The sequence below is a fragment of the Rhinatrema bivittatum genome, chromosome 7, assembly GCF_901001135.1.
Source record: "Rhinatrema bivittatum chromosome 7, aRhiBiv1.1, whole genome shotgun sequence".
NCBI classification, from domain to species: Eukaryota; Metazoa; Chordata; class Amphibia; order Gymnophiona; family Rhinatrematidae; genus Rhinatrema; species Rhinatrema bivittatum.
This window is the reverse complement of record NC_042621.1, coordinates 95780764-95804897: the sequence shown is the minus strand read 5'-3', so window position 1 is coordinate 95804897 and position 24134 is coordinate 95780764. Positions and strand designations below refer to the sequence as shown.

Here is a 24134-nt window from a genome sequence, read left to right as displayed (position 1 = left end):
TAGCTGGGACATATACAGAGGGTGGTGGTAATTGCAAATGAAGGGTACTACCAGAGACAGAATATGATCTGTGGTGAAACTGCATACCGGAGTCCTTATTTGCAAGTAATATTACTATAGGGCTGATATTCAAAAGATTTACCCAACTGAAACTGGATTATCGCCAGGTAATTAATCTAACTGGATAAATTTGTGTGAGCGAAACTGGAAGTTAGGTAAAAAAGGAAGACAGTGGGAGACTTTCCCAGGCCCCTGAAATTTAGCTGGTCAGCACGAAACTCAGCATTAACTGGATAAATTTACTTGCACAATTCCAGCCACATAAATGGCTAGTTTAATCTACCCGCTCAGATTTTGAGTGAGTAGATTGAACTGGATACTGGGCTGCAAAATTAGCTGGAGAAATGTAGTTAAATATCTGCTTAAAGACAACAGGTAAATTTATGCAGTTATCTTTACCCATTCAGCGGGCTCTGAATATCCCACCCCTATGTTTCTGGTTCTACCATCCCTTTGCCAGGGCAAAATTCTATGGAAAATGGAGTGTGAAAAATGTTTACCCTCTTTACGTGATTCTAGTTTCAAAAGCATTCAAAACTTCACACAAATGTAATCTAATTTAAACAAGCAACAAACATGACTTACTGTAAAGACGCAGTGAAAGATGTCATACTAAAGCCAGGAAGCCTCTTGATCAGTTGTTGTTCAATGTATTTCTCCACTAAGGAAATCTAAAACATTTGAAATTATGAATTCTATTTGACAAAGCAGGTTATAATACCTAGCCAGTAAGATTAGGTATAAAAGAACATTGCTGATCACTAATGGCTAGAAAGAAGGCAGCCAGTTTTACAATGCAAGGAAACATGCCTCTGCAGCTGGGTGCCCTTGACTCTCACAGAGGTGGTAATGGGATTCACATTCCAAAGATGTCCACGAAGCCATAGCATGTCCTTTGCAGCTTTTACATTTTAATTTTTTTTTTAATTATTTTTAAACTCTTTGGGCTCAATATTTAAAACTTATCCAGCTGAGCGAGTTAGCCGGATAAAATTTATCCCATTAACTCACCCGGTATATTCAGTGGCCTGGCTATGTTGCTGAATATGGCCAAATAAATTGCAAGTTAGCCGGATAAGTCCTAGCCAGCTATTGATCAGGGACTAACTTATCTGTATAACAAAGCCAGACAAGTCTGAATATCGCTACTTATCCAGTTATTTTAACCAGATAAGTAGCTCCTCCCTAAAATGCCTATTTCCTGCCCTCCACTTGCCTGGCTAAGGGGCTGATGCAAAAAACTCGCGCTGAAAGCGGGCGCTGTGTATTCAGCGCCCGCTTTCATAACGCGCCCCCAGGCACCTCTCCTGGGGGCACGATGCAATATTTAAATTAGGACTCACGTTGTTGAGGAGGCGCTAGGGGCGATTGCGCGCCCCTAGCGCCTCATTGACAGCGCAAGCCGGAAAGAGGTCTGCTGTCGGTGGCTGTCCGCCGGTTAAGAAAATGGACGCTGAATTTATCAGCGTACCGTTTTCCTAACCAGCGCACATGCAGGGGTTAGGAAATGGACGCTGAATCAGCGTCCATTCTCCCAACCTGACTACCGGCACCAGAAGGAGTGTATAAAATCAATATTAAAGGGTCGGGCACTTAATATTAATTTCACTCCTTCACTTACTGCTGATTGGTCCCATGTTAGACCAATCAGCAGTAAGTGAAGATTGGTCCTTTCACTGACATGTGACATTGGTCACATGTCAGTGAAAGGACCAATCCCCTTTCAGGACAGCCTTCTGAAGTCATTCAGGTTCAGAGAATGGACGCTGAATTAAACAGTGTTCATTTTCCTAACCCCTGCCAGTGCTTCCTTAAAACTTTTTTTTTTACTATTTTTTTTAAAGAGTTGTTCCTCCCACTTAATATCCCAAGGATATATTAAGTAGGAGGCAGTACAGAAAAGCAGTTTTTTCTGCTTTTCTGTACTAGTTTTAGTAGTGCTCAGCAATTAACGCCTGCTACAGGCAGGCATTAATTTCTGATCGCTAAAATTTTTTTTTCATAGGGAGTGAATAGCTAATAGCCTCATTCCCATGCATTTGCATGTGATGAGCGCTATTAGTTTCACTCTGCGTTGGACGTGCATTGTAGAGGCGCTAATCCCGCATAAAGGGATGTTAGTGCCTCTACAACCCGCATCCAACTGCAGGTTATACAGTGCGCTGGGGCTCAGCGCACTGTATTGCATCAGCACCAAAGTACTTATCCAGATAAATGGTGGCCAATAAACACAGTCAGATTTTCAGCCGTCACCACTTAGCCGGATAAGTTTTTACTTATTCGGCTACGTGGCGCTGAATATCGACCTCCTTATTGATAACTTCCTATAGTATGTGTCTATGGTTATGTTATTTAAGAAAATGCAAAACAAACAAAGGTCAAGGGTAAATGCAAAACAAACAAGGCCAAGTTTGCTTAACATAAACAATGTTTTCTGTGGATAGCAAGATGAATTAGCCATTAGATGTGGATGATGTCATCTGGTGGTACTGAATGGATTAATCTCTCCAAGCTAGTAGAGCTTTTAGCTCTACTGAATGTGTGTGGGAGTTACATAAGAACATAAGATATGCCGTACTGGATCAGACCAAAGGTCCCTCAAGCCCAGCATCCTGCTTCCAATAGTGGCCAATCCAAGTCATAAATACCTGGCAAGTACCCAAACATTAGCTAAATCACAAGCTACTACTACTTATTAATTACTATAATAGCAGTTTATGGATTTTTCCTCTAGTCTAGGTACTTATCCAAACCTTTTTTAACCCAGCTACACTAACTGCCATAACCACATCCTCTGGAAATGAATTCCAGAGTTTAACTATGTGCTGAGAGAAAAAGGATTGTGTTCGATTTGTTTTAAATGAGCTACTTGCTAAATTCACGGAATGCTCCCTGGTCCATTTATTATCTGAGAGAATAAATAACCGATTTACATTAACTTGTTCAAGTCCTTTCATGATTTTGTAGATTTCTATCTTATCCCCCCCTTTAGTTGTCTCTTCTCCAAACTGAACAGCCCTAACTTCTTTTAGCCTTTCCATTTTGGTCGCCCTTCTCTGCACTTTCTCCAGTGCAGCTATATCCTTTTTGAGATGCGGTGACCAGACCTGCACAAAGTATTCAAGGTATGGTCTCACCATGGAGCGATACAGAGACATTATGGCATCCTCCGTTTTATTTTCCATTCCCTTCCTAACACAAGTTCCTAGACAATATTGGTCGAGTGTTCCAAGGGGCCATGCTCATCTCCAGAATTGCTTCATATCAGCTGTACATGACCCAATACAATAGGGTCATTTTCAAGCAAATACAGGATTTCTCTGAAACCCTGCCTGACCAATTCCAAGAACATCTTCAAACCCTTGTCAACAAGGGGTTTGAGGCAGGAAAGCATGAGATCCGAACAGCTTATGATATCTTCGACACCTCCACTAGAGTGTCTGCAGCTGCCATTTCGGCAAGACACTGGGCCTGGCTCAAGTCTTCTGACCTTCGCCTAGAAGTACAAGACAGGCTCTCTGACCTGCCCTATATAGGGGATAATCTATTTGGTGAACAGATTCAGCAAATAGTTGCTGAATTAAAGGACCATCATGAGACCCTCAAACAGCTCTCATCGATACCTTCTGACTTCCCTTCCAGACAGCCCTTCAAGAAAGGACTCTAAGAAGTCATTCTTCCGCCCAAGGAAGTATTATCCCCCACCAACAAAATCCCGAGTTACGCCAGCCCCGGAAGCAAAAGCCGCAAGCAGCTCCCCAGCCAGGGCCTGCTTCAGGTTTTTGACTTTCACTCGGAGAACACCAGCCTGATCCCTCTGCCAGGCATACCAGTGGGAGGTCGATAACAACCGACCAATGGGTGCTAGCAATCATTGCTCAGGGTTACCACCTGAACTTCCTCACTCTTCCACCGGACTCCCCACCTCTACAAGCATGGAGAGTAACAGACCACTCTGTCCTTCTGGAGCAGGAGGTTTCCCTTCTTCTCCAGTTAAGAGCAATAGAACCCGTTCCTTTTTCACAACAAGGCCTAGGGTTCTATTGCCGGTACTTTCTGATCCCCAAAAAATCAGGAGGACTTCGTCCAATTCTGGACCTACGTGCCCTCAACAAGTACCTACAACGAGAAAAGTTCAAGATGGGTAACCTTGGGCTCGCTTCTACCTCTTCTACAAAGAGGAGACTGGCTCTGCTCTCTGGACCTCCAGGACGCAGGACAGATTGGCTGAAGATGGAATCCTGTCTTCCGGCCTTATCCAAGCAATAATGGGCTGCGAAAGTGTAGAGTGAGCTCCAGGTACCAGTCGGAGGGACCACCTTTACAGGCGGAATCGCGACTCCCAAACCCCAATCGGGTGAGGGTGGCCTCGATGTCCCGGTCGCAGGAGTGGACGGTGCCGTTCCTGGTCGGGGCTTCTTCGATGGAGGCTCGGACGGTGGCGAGGTCGATGATTTCGCTCCTTCGACGGTCCAAGACTTACGATGCCAGTGATGATGTTTCTCCCTACGATCCCCTCGATCTTGAGGGGAAGGGACGGGAGTCGATGGCCGTGTCGAAGGTGGTGCGACTTCGACGGTGCCGGTTCCGAAGACGTCGATGCGATGGATGGCGTCGGGGTGTGAGCACCGAAAAGGAGTTCCATCTTTTCCATTCTGGCTTTGCAACCTTTAGGTGTCATGAGGGCACATTTGGTGCAAGTCAGGACATCATGCTCACAACCTAAACACAATACACAGACTCTATGAGGGTCTGTGATAGACATGGTGCGAGTACAGTCCGGGTACCGACGAAAACCCGACGCCATGGCCATAGGAAAATCGAGCCACGGTACGGTCGACGGCCAGTAGCCACGAGGGCCAAACTCGACGGTAATCGACGAAAAACGGTGAAAATCTTACCGGAGTACCGCGGCCTGAGAAAAGATAGAGGAGGGACCCCTGTGGGGCAATTTAATTTTTATTAAATCCGTGAGGAAAATTCCTGTCAGGAATCTCTTCAGAGCTCCTAAACCGCGAGGCTACTGCTGCACGGAAAAAAGAAGACTGAAGGGGGACCCCTGCTGGCTGCAGGGTTAGTGCCATGATGGGCATGCCCAGTAGGGGCCAGTCAAAGTTCTGGAAACTTTGACAGAAGTTTTCCGTGATTGGGCTCCATCCTGTGATGTCACCCATATGTGAGGACTACCATCCTGCTTGTCTGTGAGAAATAGAAAACTCCCACAGACTACCGTAAAGAACTGGGCACAGCTGTCTCGCCCGGTCCTCCTTAAAATCCAACAAACCCATAGGGAATCCTGGGTAAAGGGAGGAGCTCTGCACTAGAGTTTAAGAACTCGGGGCCTGGAAGGTTTGCACAGTGCCCTGTATGAGAAAACTTGCTATGTTTTAGGACTGTGTGTTACCTGAAGCTAAGGTGAGGTGCATTATTTGTTTGTTTAGCTTTGCTCTTCATTTTTGCACTATAAATAAAATGCACAAAAAGAAATCTGCCAGAGTCTGCCTCCTTGTTCTTTCTGGCTGTTTCCAAGCTGCTATTGGCTAAGTTACCACAGCTATACTCTGGTGGGGGTATGATTTTTTTTTTTTTGGTAGCAATGAAGTGTGCTGTTGTTGGGCTACAGAGGCAGCGAGGCAACTTAGTAAGTAGAAAATTAAGAAAATAAATATTGAATTGCAAAATGTTTTAAGGATTTTTACAAACAATGTAGGACAGAGAGTTTACGTCCATGCTGTGCGCAAACAAATAATGACTCCTGAAGCAATGCCTGCATGGGAACTCCCGCACATACTCAGAGCCCAAAGCCCTACTAGCTTGGAGAAACAAGTTTGTTTGGTGCTGCCAGATGACACCAACATGTAATGGCTAATTGATGAAAAATATCACATTATCTTTTAACATATGGAATTGCAGACCTTATAAGTATTGGTTGTCTGAATCAAAAATGTTCAGAACTAAAATGTCCTCTTATTCAAGGTATGGCATTTCTTTATTTTGTATTATAGATTACAGTCACAGTGGAATACTTTATTCAAGGGAACTAAGTTTTGTTTCAAATGTTGCTTCTACAGCTCTTCACTTCTCCTTTAAGGGGGTACACGGGTGCAAAGTCTGCAGGTACTTTTTACCAGCAGATTTTGTATCAATTTTCAAAGAGAAAGTATGTGCATATTTTCACTTTGAAAATTATCACAGGAAAACTACCCAGGCACATTTACATCTGTTAAGTTGTGCAGGTAGTTTTCCCAAGAAAACATGCAGGCACAGTTTTGACAATTCAAATGTATGTGTGCAAGGATAAACTCCTTCCTCTGGGAATGCCTCTTTACAATGTGGGTAAATGTTAGGGATATAACGGTATGATGCGCTAAGTTTATCTGCACAATGAAACAACAATTTTCTAAAAGCTGTTTACCATAGGGAAAGGACTACTCAGGGCCGGTAATTTTCAAAGCAAGCTCACTTACTGTAAATAGCAAGCTAATTTAGTCATGACAAATAGGTGACATCATCCAACGGCACTGAACAGCCCACTCTCTCACAGCTCAACAGAGCTTTGTTCTGAGCATGTGCAGGATTTCTCCCATGAGATTTGCCTTGTGAACACCCTCAGACCAGTTACAGAGCTTAGCACTAGCATGGAAGAGAAGGCGAAGGGAGAAGGGCATGTATAAAAACACGGCTAATTCATCCTGCTCTGTATGGAAACTGTCATTTGTGGTATTTAAACTCACTTTCTCTGTTGACAAGCAAGCATTAGCCATGACAAGTGGGGGAGTCCCAAGCTGAGGGTTGCATTGTGGAGTATTAGTGTATGAGAATCAGAGTCTCTCCCCTTCCCCCTGCCATAAAGCGTGGACTACAAAGAAAACAGATTGCATAACGGTTGGTTTCTTAGGCTCAGGTATGTTCTTCTTTACCTCTTTTTTTGGGCAGAAAGAACTTTTTTATTTGAATGACAGCACTGAAAAGTACTATTAGGGGGCTGCCAATGTAGCGAGGCTCAGAAAATTAAAAACAAAAAAAAAAAAGGGAGATAAAAAACTTCCAAGAAAAAAAATGGAGAGGTTGGCGATTATTGGGACCACACTGGGGCGGATTTTGCATAGGCCAGGTGACGCGCGCAAGCCCCGGGACGCACGTATGTCCCAGGGCAGGGCTGGAGCCTCCAGGCACAGCGGCCATTTGCTGCTGTGCCTGGGATTGCGGGCTGGCCGTCGGCTGGCGCGCGCAACCTACACCTGCCCGGAGGTGCACAAGCGTGCACCCCCTTGTGCGTGCCGACCCCAGATTTGTGCTCACCGGGTTGCGCGCAGAAATCTACACCCGAGCGTAGGTCTTAAATTTCGGCCCAGTATGTACAAAAAGACTGCGAGGGCTCACGAGGCAGTGCTCATACAGGAAATTATGCACATGCTCCGTAGAGCAAAGCTCTATTAAGTTATGTGAGAGCGGTTTATTCAGCGCCTTTGGCGGAGAAAACAGTGCTTGCACAGAATAGCCTCCCCATTGAGATGGAACAGTGGATGCAAGGAACAGCTTCTCCGTGGAGGTGATGGGACAAGGACAATATCTGAATTCCAAAAAAGCATGAGATAAACAGAGGGTGGTAAGGATTATAAAGATGAATAGTTGGTGTAGATGGGCAGGCTAGGTAGGCTGTATGGTCTTATACTGCAATCATGTTTCTATGAAACGGTCTGTCATAAAATTGCTCATCCAATATGTGAGTAAACTTACATGTGTATAGCCTTTATATGTATAAGTTTACCTGCAGTGAGCAGAGCCTTCCCAGGGATGGAGATGGGGAGCCATCTGCATTTGTATTTTTAAAACTATGCATATAAATTTCCTTGGAAAAATTCTACATACAAATTAGCAGGTGTAAATATGGTAGTGAAATTTTCTACAGGAAGTATGTGGCTCAAGCGGAATCATCCAACTGCTGACAGATAACCATTTCTTTCAGGTTGGTGCTGAATTATTTTTCCATTTCATGGCTATTCTGAGCAGCATCTTTTAGCTGCTACAGGAATAAGAGACAATCTAACACCCTTGTAAAATCCACAAACCAGACTTTCTACTCACATATTCATTAAAAATGGGAGTGTAGATGAGTTTATTTTCTTCTGTATCCTCAAACTCGCAGTAGTACTTGTCCATAAAATTTCTCTGTAACAGCTGGAATTCACCATCTGTGGCACAATTAAGCAATGGCATTGCTTTAAAAAGACAGTAGGTCACTTTTATAATTAAATGTAAAATGGACATCACTTTATATTATACAGCAGGGCTATCTGTTGGGGTATTATGCATATTGGGTAGCTGTAAAAAGTAAGATCCCATTTGTTCTTCTGAATTCTCCACACTGCTGTGTTCGAGGGAATAAACATTTACTACAAAGGAAACCCAGTTTTCTTTTACATATTGCCTAGTGTATTAATAGTTGATTTAGATAACTATTAAAACAATGTTTGATTTGATATTTGTTTTCTCAAAATGCTGATATTGAGCAATCCTGAGATCCCTATTATTCAGATATCAAATTTTAGCAAGTAGTTATCTCATACCCTCACTAAAACTCTGGGGAGAGCCTTGATGAACTGAAGACCTGAATTTCCATGTAGGTAATGGATTTATAGTATAGCATCACAGAAGGTACTAACTCTGAAATCATAGCATATTATCCCAGTTCCATCCATATATATACAGGATGCTTTCACTGAAAAAACAGTAATGGGAAAAATGAAATTAAGTTACTCTATGTATGTGAAGTATAAATAAAGTCTGAATAATCAGATACAGAAAGAACTAGACCATGTAAAAATAAAGTAGACTCCCGGTATTTTCTCCATGGTTACGATGGGAAATGAGTGGTTACCACTTAATATTTCAGTAATTTCTTAGAAAATGGCCATTTTCTCAAATCTAGTAAAAGGGCATATGTAGTGGCCATAATTTAGGGCTGAATTTTCTGAAGGATTTACACGCATAAACACTTGGTTCAAAATGGGCTTTTGAAGACTGCCTGAGGTGAAGGGGAAGGTGCGGGGCAGGGGTCGTATGCATAAAAGTGATTGCAAAGGCAATTTTGCACATGCTTTTTACTTGCACTAGAAAGAGGCATTTGGGCAGGGTAGAGTTGGGGCAGGAAAACCATTTTGCAGACATACATTCTATTTTCAGAAGTATGCCCACACAAACCCATGACCATATATGCACCTACTAATTTTCAAAGAAGACATACACATAAGTCTACTTTGAAAATTCAGGTTAAAGTCTGTGTGAAATTTAGCCTGACATGGGCTACTATAAAATTACCCTCTTAAAAAACAAGGATTTAAATGGCAACCACTGAAGTATAGATTGGTTAATCCCACATCATTTCCAGGGAAAGCACTGAAAGTGTTATGAAAGAGCAGATGGTTATAGAGATGGAGAAGAGAAAAATGAGTAGCATGAATCAGCTTAAGTTCAGGAGCTCCTGGTCCTGCCACATCAACACGATTAGGTTCTTCAAGAATGTAAGCAGTAAGCTTGATCTGAGAAATGAATGGTATTTATTTATTTAAAAGATGTATATGCTGCCTAAATCCATAGTTCTAGGCAGCATACATAACAATCATCTATACAGAATAGAGAGTGACAAACTGCCACGTGCCAAAAATTAAAAATTAGATAACATATTACGAACGGCTGCCCAACTCGTACAAATTGAGATATGCAGGAACTTTATCAATTAAGCAAACTGCCTGCTGAAACAAAAATAGTCTTAAGCAACTTCCTGTAGATCTTCAGATTTATTATTTTTTTTTAATTTATAGCCTGCAGCCATCCAATGCTGTTCACAGCAGGAAACATTGTAAACATGCATAATAAAACAGATATAAAGCAAGCAAAGTTAACAGACAGGTATACATTAACCTACATCTGCATAATGCAAAATACAATACTTCATTGGAATGTCGCATCTAGTCCTGAAAGCTTATTGCTGGTTAAGAGGCCAGCTTGAACAAAGAGATTTTAAGTGCTTTTTTTCTTTTTTAAAGACTTTTGTAGAAGTAATTGTCTATATCTGCCCCAGAATAATGGACCTGAAACTGAAAAGGCTCAGTTGCTGGTTTCGTCAAGGTAGGCCAGTCGCAGGGAGGGAATCTCTAACAAGCTTTGTTGGGCAGATCTCAGGGCATGTGGCAGTTTATAAATTTGTAATATTGAATTAATCCATGGTAAAGAAACATTATTAAGAAGCTTATGGATAAGTATGGTAAGTTTAAATTTATTTCTATGAGATAAATTTAAACCGAGGTGATGTTTGCTAACGAGCCGCGGTATATAAAAACCCTTAAATAAATAAATAAATTTCTCCATTGGATGGGGAGCCAGAGGAATAAATAAGTAAAGGTGTAATATGTTCACATATTAGACCCATTTAGTATCCGGACTGCTGCACTTTGTACCGTCTGCAAAGCTCTGAGAGTATTAGCAGGAAGTCTGGCTAATATGTAGTGCACTGCAGTAATCGATGCTTAAAAAGACAAGAGTTTGGAGAATAGTGCAGAAATCTTGTGGCTTCAATAGAGGTTTCAATCTATGAAACATTCTTAGTTAAAAAAAAAAGCTGTTTTAACCACAGATTTAGTCTGGGCATGCATAGGTAAATTACTGTTAACACCACCACCAAGATTTTGTTTGAGATACTATCTGTAATTGATGACCTTCAAAATGGAAAACAGAAGAGGCATCAGAAAGGGGAAATTACTTAAGATTATCATTTCTGTCTTGTCTATGTTAAAGTTTATTTATTTATTTAACACTTTTCTATATCGACCTTCATGGTTAAAAGACTATATCAGATCGGTTTACATCGAATTGGGAGACTGAACCAAAAACAATAGTATAAACAGGAAAAACAAAGTTACATTCAACAAGGATAGTAAACTTGGAGGCATAGATAGCTGGAAGGAAAAAGGCCTAGGAACGTAGTAAACAAGTATAAACAACTGGTGAGTCAGGGGAGGATCTTATTAGAAACTTAAAGGGGGTATGAAGATCCATAGAACCTCGGCTAATGTGTGTCAGGGGGATCTGAGAAGGCCTGGTGGAAGAGCCAGGTCTTAAGATTTTTCTTGAATGTTGAGAGGCAGGGTTCCAGTCGGAGGTCGGAAGGGATATTGTTCCAGATAGCTGGGCCTGCTGTCGAAAATGAACGGTCTTTGGTCGAGGGGAGGCGAGTAGCTTTTGTGGGAGGGGCCTGTACGGTTCCTTTATATGCTTCTCTCGTCGGTCTGTTGGAGATATGAAGAGTGAGAGGGAATACTAGGTCCAGATGTAGGTGATTGTAGATGGATTTGTGAATTAGAGTGATTTGTGAAGGATTCTGTAGTTCACTGGGAGCCAGTGTAAGTTACGGAGGATGGGTGATATGTGTTCTCCACGGTTGTTGTTGGTCAGGATTCTTGCCGCGGCATTCTGTATCATCTGTAGAGGTTTGGTGGTAGAGCTGGGGAGACCCAGGAGGAGTGCGCTGCAGTAGTCTATTTTGGCGAATAGCAGGGCTTGCAGAACTGTCCTGAAGTCGTGGAAGAATAGTAGAGGTTTGAGTCTTTTTAGAACCTGAAGTCTATAGAAGCAATCTTTGGTTGTGGTGTTGATCATTTTCTTTAAGTTTAGGCGATTGTCGAGTAGAAACCCCAGATCTCTTACATGGGTATGTGTGAGCTGGATGTTGTGGTTGGTCTGTAGGGGTGGGTTGTCTTGGTTAGGGGAGATGAGGAGGAGTTCAGTCTTCGATGCGTTAAGAACCAGATTAAGACTGTTGAGGAGGCTGGTAATCGATTTTAGGCAGTTGTTCCAATGCGTGAGTGATTTTGCGATGGATTCAGTTATTGGAATCAGAATCTGCACATCATCTGCATATAGGTAATGTGTTAGGTTAAGGTCTGTTAGAAGCTGGCAGAGGGGGACGAGGTAAATGTTGAAAAGGGTGGGTGATAAAGAGGATCCTTGAGGTACACCAAGTGATGATAATGTCGAGGGTGATTCTTTGTTATTAATTTTAACTTTGAAGCTTCTATTGCTGAGGAAAGACGTGAACCAACTGAGGGCTGATCCGGATATACCTATGTCTGCTAGTCGATTCAGGAGGATGGAGTGGTTGACGGTATCGAATGCCACCGAAATGTCTAGGAGTACTAGAAGAAAGGAATGGCCCTTGTCTAGTCCCATGATAATGTGGTCTGTCAGTGAAATGAGAAGAGTTTCTGTACTGCGGGATTTACGAAATCCATATTGGGATGGATATAAGATATTATGTTCTTCTAGATATTCAGACAACTGAGTATTAACCACTTTCTCTGTTAATTTGGCTAAGAAAGGGAGGTTCGAGATGGGGCGGAAGTTAGCCAGCTCTTTGGGGTCTACGTTGTGCTTCTTGAGGAGCACAAAAAAGTGAGAGTTTGTGTACTACCATCATGTTTTGGGCCAAGTAAACCAGATGGGAAGAAAAAACTGGATATCATTAGCATAGATTTTATAAAATTATGCCCCACCCAGCACAGATTTTGCAGTGAGGGGATAGGTAGATGTTAAAGAAAACCCTGAGGCGCTCTTGAATTAATAGAGTTTCAACCTGAGCTTGAAAAGGCAATTCTAACTTGTTGGGTTCGACCTGTTAGGTCAACTTAACATTGTTCCAGTTATTCCATCACCACACAGATGAGAGAGAAAGATTTCATGGTTTGGCAGTAATGTCCAAGACTACCATAATATACTTCATTCCCCTGTGAAATCCTCATCTGATGGTGTCAAAACTAGAGAGGAGAGTTTCTGCACTAAAAAAAACCCCCAAATCATCTAAACCCAAATTATTATTGATCTATAATGGGGTTATCATACAGGAAATCAATTAACTAATTTAATTCTTTTATTATGCATTTCAAAACTTTACAAGTTATCTTTAGCTTGTCAACAGAAACAATATGAGAGCCTCATATAAGAAGAGAAAAAGGAAAACTAAACTAAAGAAAAGAAACATACATTGCTGTCATAAAACATTATCAATAACGATCCAAGGAGGACAAGAATATAGGAGAATAAAGGAATTAAAAAAAAACCCAAAACGAAAGATGATATAGGCTTAACCTGATATTTCTGCACAATATTCAAGTCCGCAGCAAAGACCAGATACATCAAGCAGGGTGTAGTTGAGCTCTAGCATCTATGAATGTTCTCAATTGTTCAGATGAAAAAAAGATAATCATTATCCTTTTTTATAATCCATTTACAGGGATATTTTAATAAAAAGGAAACCCCCAAAGACAAAGCTTCGACACATAGCAAGAAACCCCTTCTTCTTTCCTGAGTAACCTTAGAAACATCTGGAAATATTCTTATGTTTTGACCATGAAAAGGAGAATGAATATGTTTAAATTATACAGACATAATTCTGCTGATATCATGCTCAAGAACAATAAGTGACAATAAGAGTAGAATGATCAATAATTTCATAAGCAGACTTCTCTAAAATGTTAGTTAAATTCTCCATATCCAGGAAAGCTCCAGACGAAATGGGACAATGGCATCTTTCACCAACCGATATAGGAAGAAAATAAACTTTATTAATTGGGGGAATCTGATCTTCAGCAATATGAAGAACTTCACGTAGATAGATCTTTCTTAAAGGTAAAAAGAGGAGGTTCCCCCATAACTATGACAAATTTTCCTAATCTCAGGTTCAGGCATCGGTTCCAATTTTCCAAAAGCTTGATTCTCCTGGACAAAACGTATTTCTCTTTTATTGAGACAGCAGTGAAGTTGTGAATCTCTCGTATCTCAGATTCTATCTTATCAACAGAGGAACATAAACCTGAGAGAGCTTCATCATGAGATTGTACCAACGGATCCAGCTGATTGGTTAAGGAATCAATTTTAGTATTAGAAGCCTTTACAGCCTGTGAAAGCCCAGCTAGCATTTCCCACAGGGTATCAAGAGTCAGCACCACCGCCTTAATGGAAGAGATGAATAACTCACCCTGAACTGAGAGAGTCTCCACATAGGAGGGAAGATGTCGGGAAAACACCTTCAGCTGACACACCAGAACAAACTGAGGGAGTTGACTGACCCGGAGCGGGGTCCACTATCACTATCCCGAGCCGAGATATTCAGCAGAATCGCTTCCCCACTCTCTGCTTGGCGAGCCCCCTCCTCCGGCGACTGAAATGTGACATCATTGGTCAGGGACACCGGAAGCGCATCCCAAGCTGTATCTCTCGTCACAGATGGCAGCCAGGGATTGGGGGGGGGGGGGGGGGGGGCTGAGGAAAACCTCATCCCCAGGTGACCATGGCACTCTTTCGTCGACAGTTGCAGCAGGGCTCACCCCCTCGAAATTTGCAGAAGCAGCAAAATTCATATATGATGAAATAAGCACCTGTTCAGCAAGATGAGTTGGAATGGAGAGGAAAACCCTCACCTTGCTCTCTCTCTTTGGTGGCATTACAAAGAAGGAAACAAAGGAAAAAACAAAACGGGCAGAGCCGGACTGTGTATGACTCTAATCAGGACGTCATCTTGTCTTCCCACCTAGTTAACTGATTTAATACTACTGTTTCAATAATCTTTGACAGAAATGGAAAGGAGGATATTGGACAATAGTTCCCAGGAACTGAGGTCTGCAGTCATCTTTTTTAGCAAAGGACAGACAGAGGCTTGTTTTAATATGGCAGGTAATATGCCTTCAGATAGTGATAGACTGTTGATTTTAGCTACTTGCATGCCAATGTCTTCATCGATAGCTTTAAGTAGTGCAGTTGCACATGGGTTTTGGGAACAAGAAGATGAGTTCAACTTGGAATGATTTGAGCATCCTTAGATATTAAACTGAAAGAATCCTATTCCATACATCTTAGGTTCATTAGACAGACTCTTTGAATCAGAAGTTTACTGCAGATGTTAGCTACTTTGTTCGAGAAGACAACAAACTTCACATCAACTAGGAGAGCAGAAATTTGTTCTCCATAGATCATCTGTTTTCACCCACCAAATGTTTAACAGTTTGAAAAAGTTCAGATATACTGTTTCCAGAAACTTGGATTCTGGGTGAATAGTAATTTTTTAGTTGTATCATTAATCAAGGTACACAGAGGGGCGGATTTTAAAACCCATGCGCACCGGCGCGCGCAGAGCCCCGGGACGCGCGTAAGTCCCGGGGCTTCCTGTCGGGGGCGTGGCGGGATGACGAGACGTTTAGGGGGCGGGGCGCGGCCGCGGCCTCCGGAACAGCCCCCGGGACCGGACCACGGAGCGGGGTTGCCGGCCAACAGACGTAACTTTGCCGACAAAGGTAAGCGGGGGTTTAGATAGGGCCGGGGGGATGGGTTAGGTAGGGGAAGGGCGAAGGAAAGTTCCCTCCGCGGCCTCGGAGGGAACAGGCAGCGCGCGCTGGGCTCGGATACAATAGCAATTCCCCCGATTTATCGTCAAAAAATCGTAAATCGGGGGAGGGCGGGAAAACTGGCACCCTAAAACCCACCCCGACCCTTTAAAACAAATCCCCCCACCCTCCCGAAGCCCCCCAAAATGTTTTAAATTACCTGGGGGTCCAGTGGGGGGGGGGGGGGTCCCGGCGCGATCTCCCGCTCTCGGGCCACGGCTGCATTACCATATGACAGGGCAAAGGTAGCGCCGGCGCCATTTTGGTTCCTGTCACCCGACGTCACGAGTGCAGGAGATCACTCCCAGACCCCCGCTGGACCCCCAGGGACGTTTGGCCAGCTTGGGGGGGGCCTCCTTTTGCCTCGAGGGCAAAAGGAGGCCCCCCCCAAGAGGGCAAAATGGCGCCGGCGCTACTTTTGCCTCAAGGGCAAAAGTAGCGCCGGCGCCATTTTGAATATTGGCAATACGGCCAGCGTGCAGGAGGTCGCTCCCGGACCCCCCAAGCTGGCCAAAAGTCCCTGGGGGTCCAGCGGGGGTCCGGGAGCGATCTCCTGCACTTGTGACGTCGGGTGACAGGAACCAAAATGCCGCCGGCGCTACCGTTACCCTGTCATTCTAACAAAAAAAAAAAAAGGATGTGCCTACCTTAAGATGCTCCAATGACATCAATGGAACAGGCCAATGGAGAGCCCAAGTCCCACCAGTGCAAAAAAATCAGAAGCACCGCAAGAACAGCAGTCCACAATTTTAACTTGCATCATGAAAACACTGATAAACACATTTTTGGCACCCTAAAAAAAACAAACCTTAATTGCATGAACAATAACCCCCTACATTTGCATTTTATAGACCCCTAGAATCAAAAGCTCTAAATATAGGCAATGTCCATACGCTCTGCACCCTCTACAAAGCATTACTGAAGTAGGAGACTTAATAGCCTAGCACAAGGCTGCAAATTCCAAAGCTGTATGCATGTTATAAAATCTTCTCTAGCATGCCGAGCAGCTGTTTTTCTTCTCATTTTTCATTCACTGCAGATATTCTAGGTTTGTGGTCCATGACGTAATTATACACATTGTACTTTTCATATACAAATATATACATTTCTAATATTCTTGTTCACTAAAGAAGAAAGTAAAAGTTTACAAAATTGCTTTATATGACTTTTTCTCGCTCTCTAATGACAGACATTTTGAAAAAAATGCTTCAACATCTTTCTTATCCATAGACTGATTTCACCATTACACTATCATTGTTATTTTTTATATATTCTGAGGTCAATTATTCAAACAGAAGACTTATTTGGCTAACTTACATGGGATCTGCTGAATATCCCCATCAAAAGCAGTACTTCGCTAGATAAGTTTTATCCAGCTAAGTTAGACCTGTTCTACGGCAGGTTTAACTTATTTGGTAAACTTAACTGGATAAATCTGAATATTGGCACTTATCCAGTTAAATTAACCAGAAAGTAGCACTGCCCTGATCAGACCGTTGCCCACCCACTGACTATACAGCTAGCTACTTATCCGGATAAGACACTTAGGCCTGGATTTTCTAAGGTCGCAGACCTTAGAAAATCTGGCGGTAAGGGGGGAGGGGCGAAGCCGGGGGCGGGCCTGCAAAAGCCGCGGTGCGATCGGTGCCGGCTTTCGCACCTAATAGCGCCACTATGAAAGGTGGTGCAATTGGGCGCACTGCTGGCAGTGATAAGGTGCCTACCTTTTCGCTGTCAGCGAAGTCATCATGGAGTCTGCCCCGAGGCAGACCCGACACCTCCCCTTCTGATGCGGATTCCGCCCAGATTTAGATATCGCATGTGAAAAGGGACTTTTCGCATGCGATACCTTTGGAAAATGACCCCCTTAGCCAGCTAAGTGGAGGCTGCTAAACATAGCTAGATATTTAGCGGTTTCCGCTTAGCCGGATAAAATTGCTACTTATCCAGCTACTTATCAGCGCCATTTGAATATTGGGGCCACTATAAATCCTTTGCAGAATACAATGTATGCTTGTCCTTAGTGTTATTGTCCTGATTCGTTTTTCTATGTAAAACCAACAGCACATGCCAAAGAAGGATCGGATAAGCCCAACAAGTACATGCTTAATAAATATTTGTATTACATAAAAGGTTTCGATTTATTAAATATTACTTTTCCTGTTCACATAACAGTCCAAGATCTATGCTAGACAATGTCTACTATATAAAAAGATAGGATTTCTAATCAGTTGACCAACGGTTTTCAAAAGTGAACTTTGTCCTCTCTGATTTATTAAAAACTGCATTTATAGACCTTTATTTTATATGTGATCTTACCCATTATAATATCTTCTATGTGCCCAACAACAGCATCAAATTCTGCATCAGAAGTAGATGAACTAAAAACAAAAATGGAGGATGTTAAGCTTCTTCATCCAAACTACCACTAAAAAAAACATATGAGTACATCTCTCACATTAGTGCTGGCTGGAAGAAAAGTTACTTCTGCTAAGGACACAGAAGCAGCTAACACACTAGCTTCACAATGCAAGACACTTTTCTTCAGCTAAAAGAAAGTACTGATAAAGAAAGGATGGGGTTTGGGGTAGTTACATCAAAAGGAAAATGAAGTTAAAACAATTCTGTAAAGCAATGGCTGGGCTGGAGATGGACCACAATATTGCAAGTGCTATTCTGGCTTTCTTACTACAGGAAGGACATCCTGGCAGTAATTTTTCTACATTTGCAGATTGCTTCATGCATAAGTTATACCAATTTTCAAAGCTAACTAGGAAACTTATCCTGCCAAACTACCCACACACATTTATACCTGCAACTTAGTGTGAGCAGGTTTGCTATGAAATTGTGTGTGCATACTTTTTAACATTAAAAAAAAACTATGCAAGTAAATGAAACTCTGCCCAGACTCTGCCCTGCAGAATGTTGCTAAAATTGGGCACATACACTTTTGTTAAACTTATTTTTAATTATTCAATTTCAATGTACAATAAACCAAGCAGGTAAAATTTCCAATTCTTATATGAGCATTTTTGTAGCAAGTTTAATTCAATAGGTCACAAAGACAATGGTAGGAAGTCATTCTGTTCAATGCCCCCATTTTAATAGTCCTCTTCCCCCAGTTTCTTTAGGTGGCCCCACTGTCCTAGGGCTTGACTGCCTGAACTTAGCATGTAAAAATTATCTTAACACTTTGAACATCTGGATCCTCCAAAAATTTAACTTTGGCCCAATCACGTTTAACACCTGCATGTTTCCCTCTGCAGCTTCCTGATAACAGTTCGATGTCTATTGACCTAATTCCCTCTACCAATCTTAAATAGTGGTGGACTACCTTATTCCAGTTCACTAAAATTAACTTATTTAAATTTGCAGTTCTTCCGTCTCTTGCCTCCTGGGGTAAAGACGCACAAACTCTTGGAGATGCCCCATATATGTGATTAATACTCATCAGCACCTTTCCAGAAATTCCGAATAACCGGCCATGATGCTAAGGTATGGCCCAAATCTCCCCAGTTATTACAGAGCCTCCAGTAATCGTCAGCTCTCCATTTATCCATAGCTTTTAGACGAATGTATGTTAAATATGCCCTCATGTACTGTATACCCTATATTCTTCTACGTTTGCTGATAAAGAACATTTCCAGATTCATTCAGTAATTTGATCCTACACTTTTGGTTCCATAGTTTTTAACATAGAAACATAGAAATGACGGCAGAAGAAGACCAAACGGCCCATCCAGTCTGCCCAGCAAGTTTCGCACTTTTTTTTTTCTCATACTTATGTTTCTCTTGGCTCTTAGTAACCTTTTGGTTCTATTTCCCTTCCACCCCCACCATTAATGTAGAGAGCAGTGTTGGAACTGCATCTAAGTGAAATATCTAGCAAACGGGCCGATTCAGTAAAGTCCGCAGGAGAGCGGACAAACGCCTGCTCGCCTGTGCGCGCGATTCTGTATTTAAATTAGGTGGTGCGGTAGAAACAGGCAAAAGGAGGCGCTAGGGACACTAGCGCGTCCCTAGCGCCTCCTTTTGACCCGGAGCGGCGGCTGTCGGGTTTGACAGCCGACGCTCAATTTTGCCAGCGTCTGTTCTCGAGCCCGCCGATAGCCACGGGCTTGGAAACCGGCAAAATTGAGTGTCTGGTTTTTGGCCCAACTGCCGCCGGCCCATTTTAAATTTTTGGGGTTTTTTTTGTTTTTTTTACCCTTCGGGACCTCCGACTTAATATCGCCATGATATTAAGTCAGAGGGTGCACAGAAAAGCAGTTTTTACTGCTTTTCTGTGCACTTTCCCAATGCCGGCAGAAACTAGCGCCTACCTTTGGGTAGGCGCTAATTTCTTAAAGTAAAATGTGCGGCTTGGCTGCACATTTTACTTTCTGTATTGTGCGGGCATACCTAATAGGGCCATCAACATGCATTTGCATGTTGAAGGCGCTATTAGGTGCCGCGGGTTGGACGCGCGTTTTCCGCCCCTTACTGAATAAGGGGTAAGGGAAAACGCGTGTCCAAGGGCCTGTTAATTAGTTAGGGGTAGTAACCGCCGCAATAAGCAAGCTACACCCATGCTTGTTTACCCAGACTATGTAATTCAGTCCTTGTTGATTGTTGTCTGAATATAGATCCACTTTTCTTCATTCCCCCTGCCGTTGAAGCAGAGAGCTATGCTGGATTTGCATTGAAAGTAAAGTATCAGGCTTATTTGGTTTGGGATAGTAACCGCCGTAACAAGCAAGCTACTCCCCGCTTTTTTATGAATACAAATCCTTTTTCCACATTTCCTCTTGCCATTGAAGCTTAGAGCAATGTTGGAGTCGCATTAACCATGTGTATGTTTATTGAATAAGGGTATTATCTCCAGATAGTAGCCATCATTCCCGCGAGCCACCCACTCTTCATTCACGTCCTCTAGACTTTATGGATCCACGGTGTTTATCCCACGCCCCTTTGAAGTCCTTCACAGTTCTGGTCTTCACCACTTCCTCCGGAAGGGCATTCCAGGCATCCACCACCTTCTCCGTGATGAAATACTTCCTGACATTGGCTCCGAGTCTTCCTCCCTGGAGCTTCAAATCGTGACCCCTGGTTCTGTTGATTTTTTTCCGACGGAAAAGGTTTGTCGTTGTCTTTGGATCATTAAAACCTTTCAAGTATCTGAAAGTCTGTATCTTATCAATAACTAGACTCACTGTATCATATCAATAAATAAAATTTAAACAAAACCTTAAAACCTGGTTATTTAAAAAAGCCTACTATTAATGAACTTAATCTTCTACTACTCTTCTTAATTTCCACAGTCTCTCATATATTGCTTATATTCTATTAATACAAAGTTATACATGGTTTTGTATTCGTTCAGTTACAATGTTATATCGTAAATCGTAATGCTGAATTACTGTTTGAATGTAAACCGAGGTGATGTTACTTATGTACCCCGGTATAGAAAAATCTATATATAAATAAATAAATAAATAACTAACTAGACTCACTATCCCACACCTTTAATGATCTTGGCTACTCCATCCAACAGATAGCTTTTTTTATTCTGCTTATTTAGCCTTTGGAGGCTGCATTATGAAAAACCATCTTTTCTGGCAGTGTCGAGTGTTTCAAAATAGATTTCCAAGACTCAATGTTGGTTGCCATGTCTCTTAACTGAAAGGTGAATAGAAATTAAACTTTTCTCCGAACTCATCCATTTACAAAAGACACCACCCTCAAAAAGTTAGAAAATATATTAAAGGTCTGAAATTTGAATTATTCTGCTTTCATTTTGGGACCAAATTCTCCACAGCTCTGCATACACTAGGCTAAGAGTTATCTCAGCACAGTGTTTACCCCTCGATTTCTTAAAAGCTCACAATTCCTGGTAGCAGTTTCTGAGCCATACACTCTCAGTTTTAGAAGATCCCCAGGGACAGCATCCCCTACTGCTCCCTAACTCTCCTTTTGTCAATTTCTATCCAGTGCTGACTTGGGGAAGGATTACTCCATTATGAGAGTATACTAAACCATGAAGCTAAATACTACTTTGAAAAGGCAGGTAAATGTATGCCTCTTATGTCCCTTAGCCTTCTCCAGAACTTTTATAGTAATTCTTGAATGCTTCAAAGCATCCAAACATAACCTGTCATTATCTTGAAGTGTGTGAGATTTGGGATAATGCTTTTGATACCATCGCAAATAGGTACAGAGCTTGAGGCAACAAATGCACACATATTGCGCTTGCTCTTCCCAACCAGCTTACATATAGCTTATCCACTTAAGACTATCCTCTTTCAGCATCTTTAGTAAAAGTATATAGCTTCCGGCGATGACATAGCAGAGCCAGGAGCAGGGGAGAAGAAGCTCCTCGGACCCCCTGCGGAAAACTGACTTTTTCTCCTAACCTAACGCTCCGCTTCCCCAGCAAGTGGCTGAGCAGGTGCTGAGGGCAATGGGGGCTGCGTTTTGGGGCTGTTTCGTGTGATGTGCCATAGAAGCACTGCAGTGCAACAGACCGGTGAGAGCCAGCACATACAAAATGGCGACGGCACCCAAACCCAAACCTTATGCTGGCAAGTGTGTCCGTGGAGGTGCTTCAACAAATCTCCAGCGTGACCGCGGCTCTCGATGACCGGCTCATAAAAATCCAGACAGTGATGGAAGATAAAATCCACCATCAAGGGGCAATCCAAACGCCTAGATCAAGCAGGGCACCATCTCTCTGACCAAGGGGACCGGCTTGCTGTGTTGAAGCAGCACGTAAGGGAGCTCCAGGCCCAAAAAGCAACTTTATTGGAGAGGATGGAGGATCAAGAAAACCAAGGCCGTCGCAATAACATAAAAATCATCGGGCTACCCAAATCGCTGAAGGAGGAGGAGTTGTACACCTTCATTGAGCACTGGCTCCCAGAGCAATTAAAATTGGCCCTGCCTAATGATCACCTCAGGTGTGAAAGGATCCATGGGGTAGGCCCCCCCGCGCCCGGTGATGGCGCGCATCTTAAACTGGACTCACAAAACCCAGCTCTTGTGAGCCTACTGGCAACAGCCAGTTGTGGAGTACCAAGACCTCTGCATACTCCTTTTCAACGGTTTCTCAGCTAATACTGCGGCCCAGAGGCGAGAGATGTCCCCTGCCTGCACAGAACTCCACAAAAGGGGAATCAGGTTCGCTCTCTTATACCCGGCCAAACTGCGGGTTTCCCACGACAATAAGGTGTTTTTTTTCACTACCAAAGAGCAGGCGGCACAGTTTTTAGCTTCGCTACCTGCTGAGCCAGCGTCCTGAGCTGGGGCTATGACGTGCCACGGATCTCGGCCTATGCCTGAAATAGGGACACTGTAGTGAGTACTGCCTGGCCTGGCACAGTTGGCCTGGGGTCGGGCTCCATTCTCTCTACGGATGCTGGAATTTTGGAACTGTTTGGGTTCTCAGGTTTATGGTGTCAGTTCATGTATGGGATTGGCAATGTTTAAAGGCTTAAGCCCCCTAACAATCTGTTTTGTGCTATCCCAGGTTACCCCAACAGTACCATTTGTGCAGTCTGTCTCTGTTGAAATTATGTTAAATTGGACCTGAAGGGAGCGTAAAGCTATGATGTAATCTGGAAATGGGGAGGGGTCAGGAGTATTCCTGCTTGCACTCAATAATGGTTGGGAGGCGAGTAGGGAGAACCCGAGCCTCTAGGAGTTATAGACGGATGTTTGTATTTTCATGGATATGGTATGGGTGCATGAATGTGTTAGGAGGCTTGTTTGAGTGGGGTGGGGAGTGTGTGTATATCAGGGGCAGTATAAGGAAGCGGGCGAGCTGTTTTATTTGGGGCTTAGGCTGGGAGGCCCCAAAAAACAAGATTTTCAAATGTATTCTGGGGGTCCTCCGTGGACTCCTCTTCTATCTCTATCAGTTATGGGACAATATGGCTAAGGTTAAAGTTACTTCTTTAAATGTTGATGGGATTCACTCTCCTGTAAATCGGGGGAAATTATTAGCTATGTTTCGCCGCATGCGATCTTATGTGGTGTTTCTACAGGAAACCCATCTGTCAGATAGTGAACTTGGAAAGTTGAAGAGAGACTGGGTAGGCCAGTGGGTATACTCCTCCTTCTCTTCCCGAAAACGTGGAGTAGCCATTCTCTTTCACAAGCACTTGCCCTTCCAAATAGATTGGGTGTGGACCCTGAGGGACGTTATGTAATTGCTACAGGGACGCTTTATGGCAGAAGTTGGCGTTCTGCAACATCTACGCACCAAACACCTATTCCCACTCTTTTTTTATTACCTTAGTTGTGCACCTCACTGAACTAAATGACTACCATTTAGTGGTGGGGGGAGACTTCAATACAGTAATGGATAAAGCTTTCGACTGTAAACCCCCCAGGGCAAGAGGTCCCAAAGAGAGTCCCATGGGGGTAGGTTTTGTGGCACAAGAGCTCAGTTTGCTTGATGTCTGGAGGCTGCTGCACCCGGGGGAACAGGATTTCACCTTCTTCTCTAACCCTCACCAGGCGTACTCTAGACTAGATTATGTCCTGATTTCAGATGCTTTATTCCCGAGGGTGGAATAAGCTAGCAAAGGCACCATCTGTCTCAGACCATGTCCCCGTGTCAATAGGCCTGGAGACTGGCTGCTTCGCACATGCCCCCTTTTC

The 24134-nt window shown here is 43.1% G+C and overlaps 1 protein-coding gene across 7 annotated transcripts in view; it reads right to left on the bottom strand.

Annotated features, from left to right (window-relative positions):
* ARL2BP (ADP ribosylation factor like GTPase 2 binding protein) overlaps positions 1 to 24134 on the bottom strand; it is a 91680-nt gene that overhangs the window by 49184 nt on the left and 18362 nt on the right. For all 7 annotated transcript variants that reach the window (XR_003857738.1, XR_003857736.1, XR_003857737.1 and 4 more), the window contains 3 exons: positions 17814 to 17875; positions 8149 to 8255; positions 646 to 731 (listed from right to left, as the gene is read on the bottom strand). Coding sequence is in view for 4 of the 7 variants with exons in the window: in XM_029608740.1 (XP_029464600.1) it covers positions 646 to 731; positions 8149 to 8255; positions 17814 to 17875 (255 nt within the window). In the remaining 3 variants the exon portion in view is untranslated. The remainder of the gene's footprint in view (positions 1 to 645; positions 732 to 8148; positions 8256 to 17813; positions 17876 to 24134) is intronic.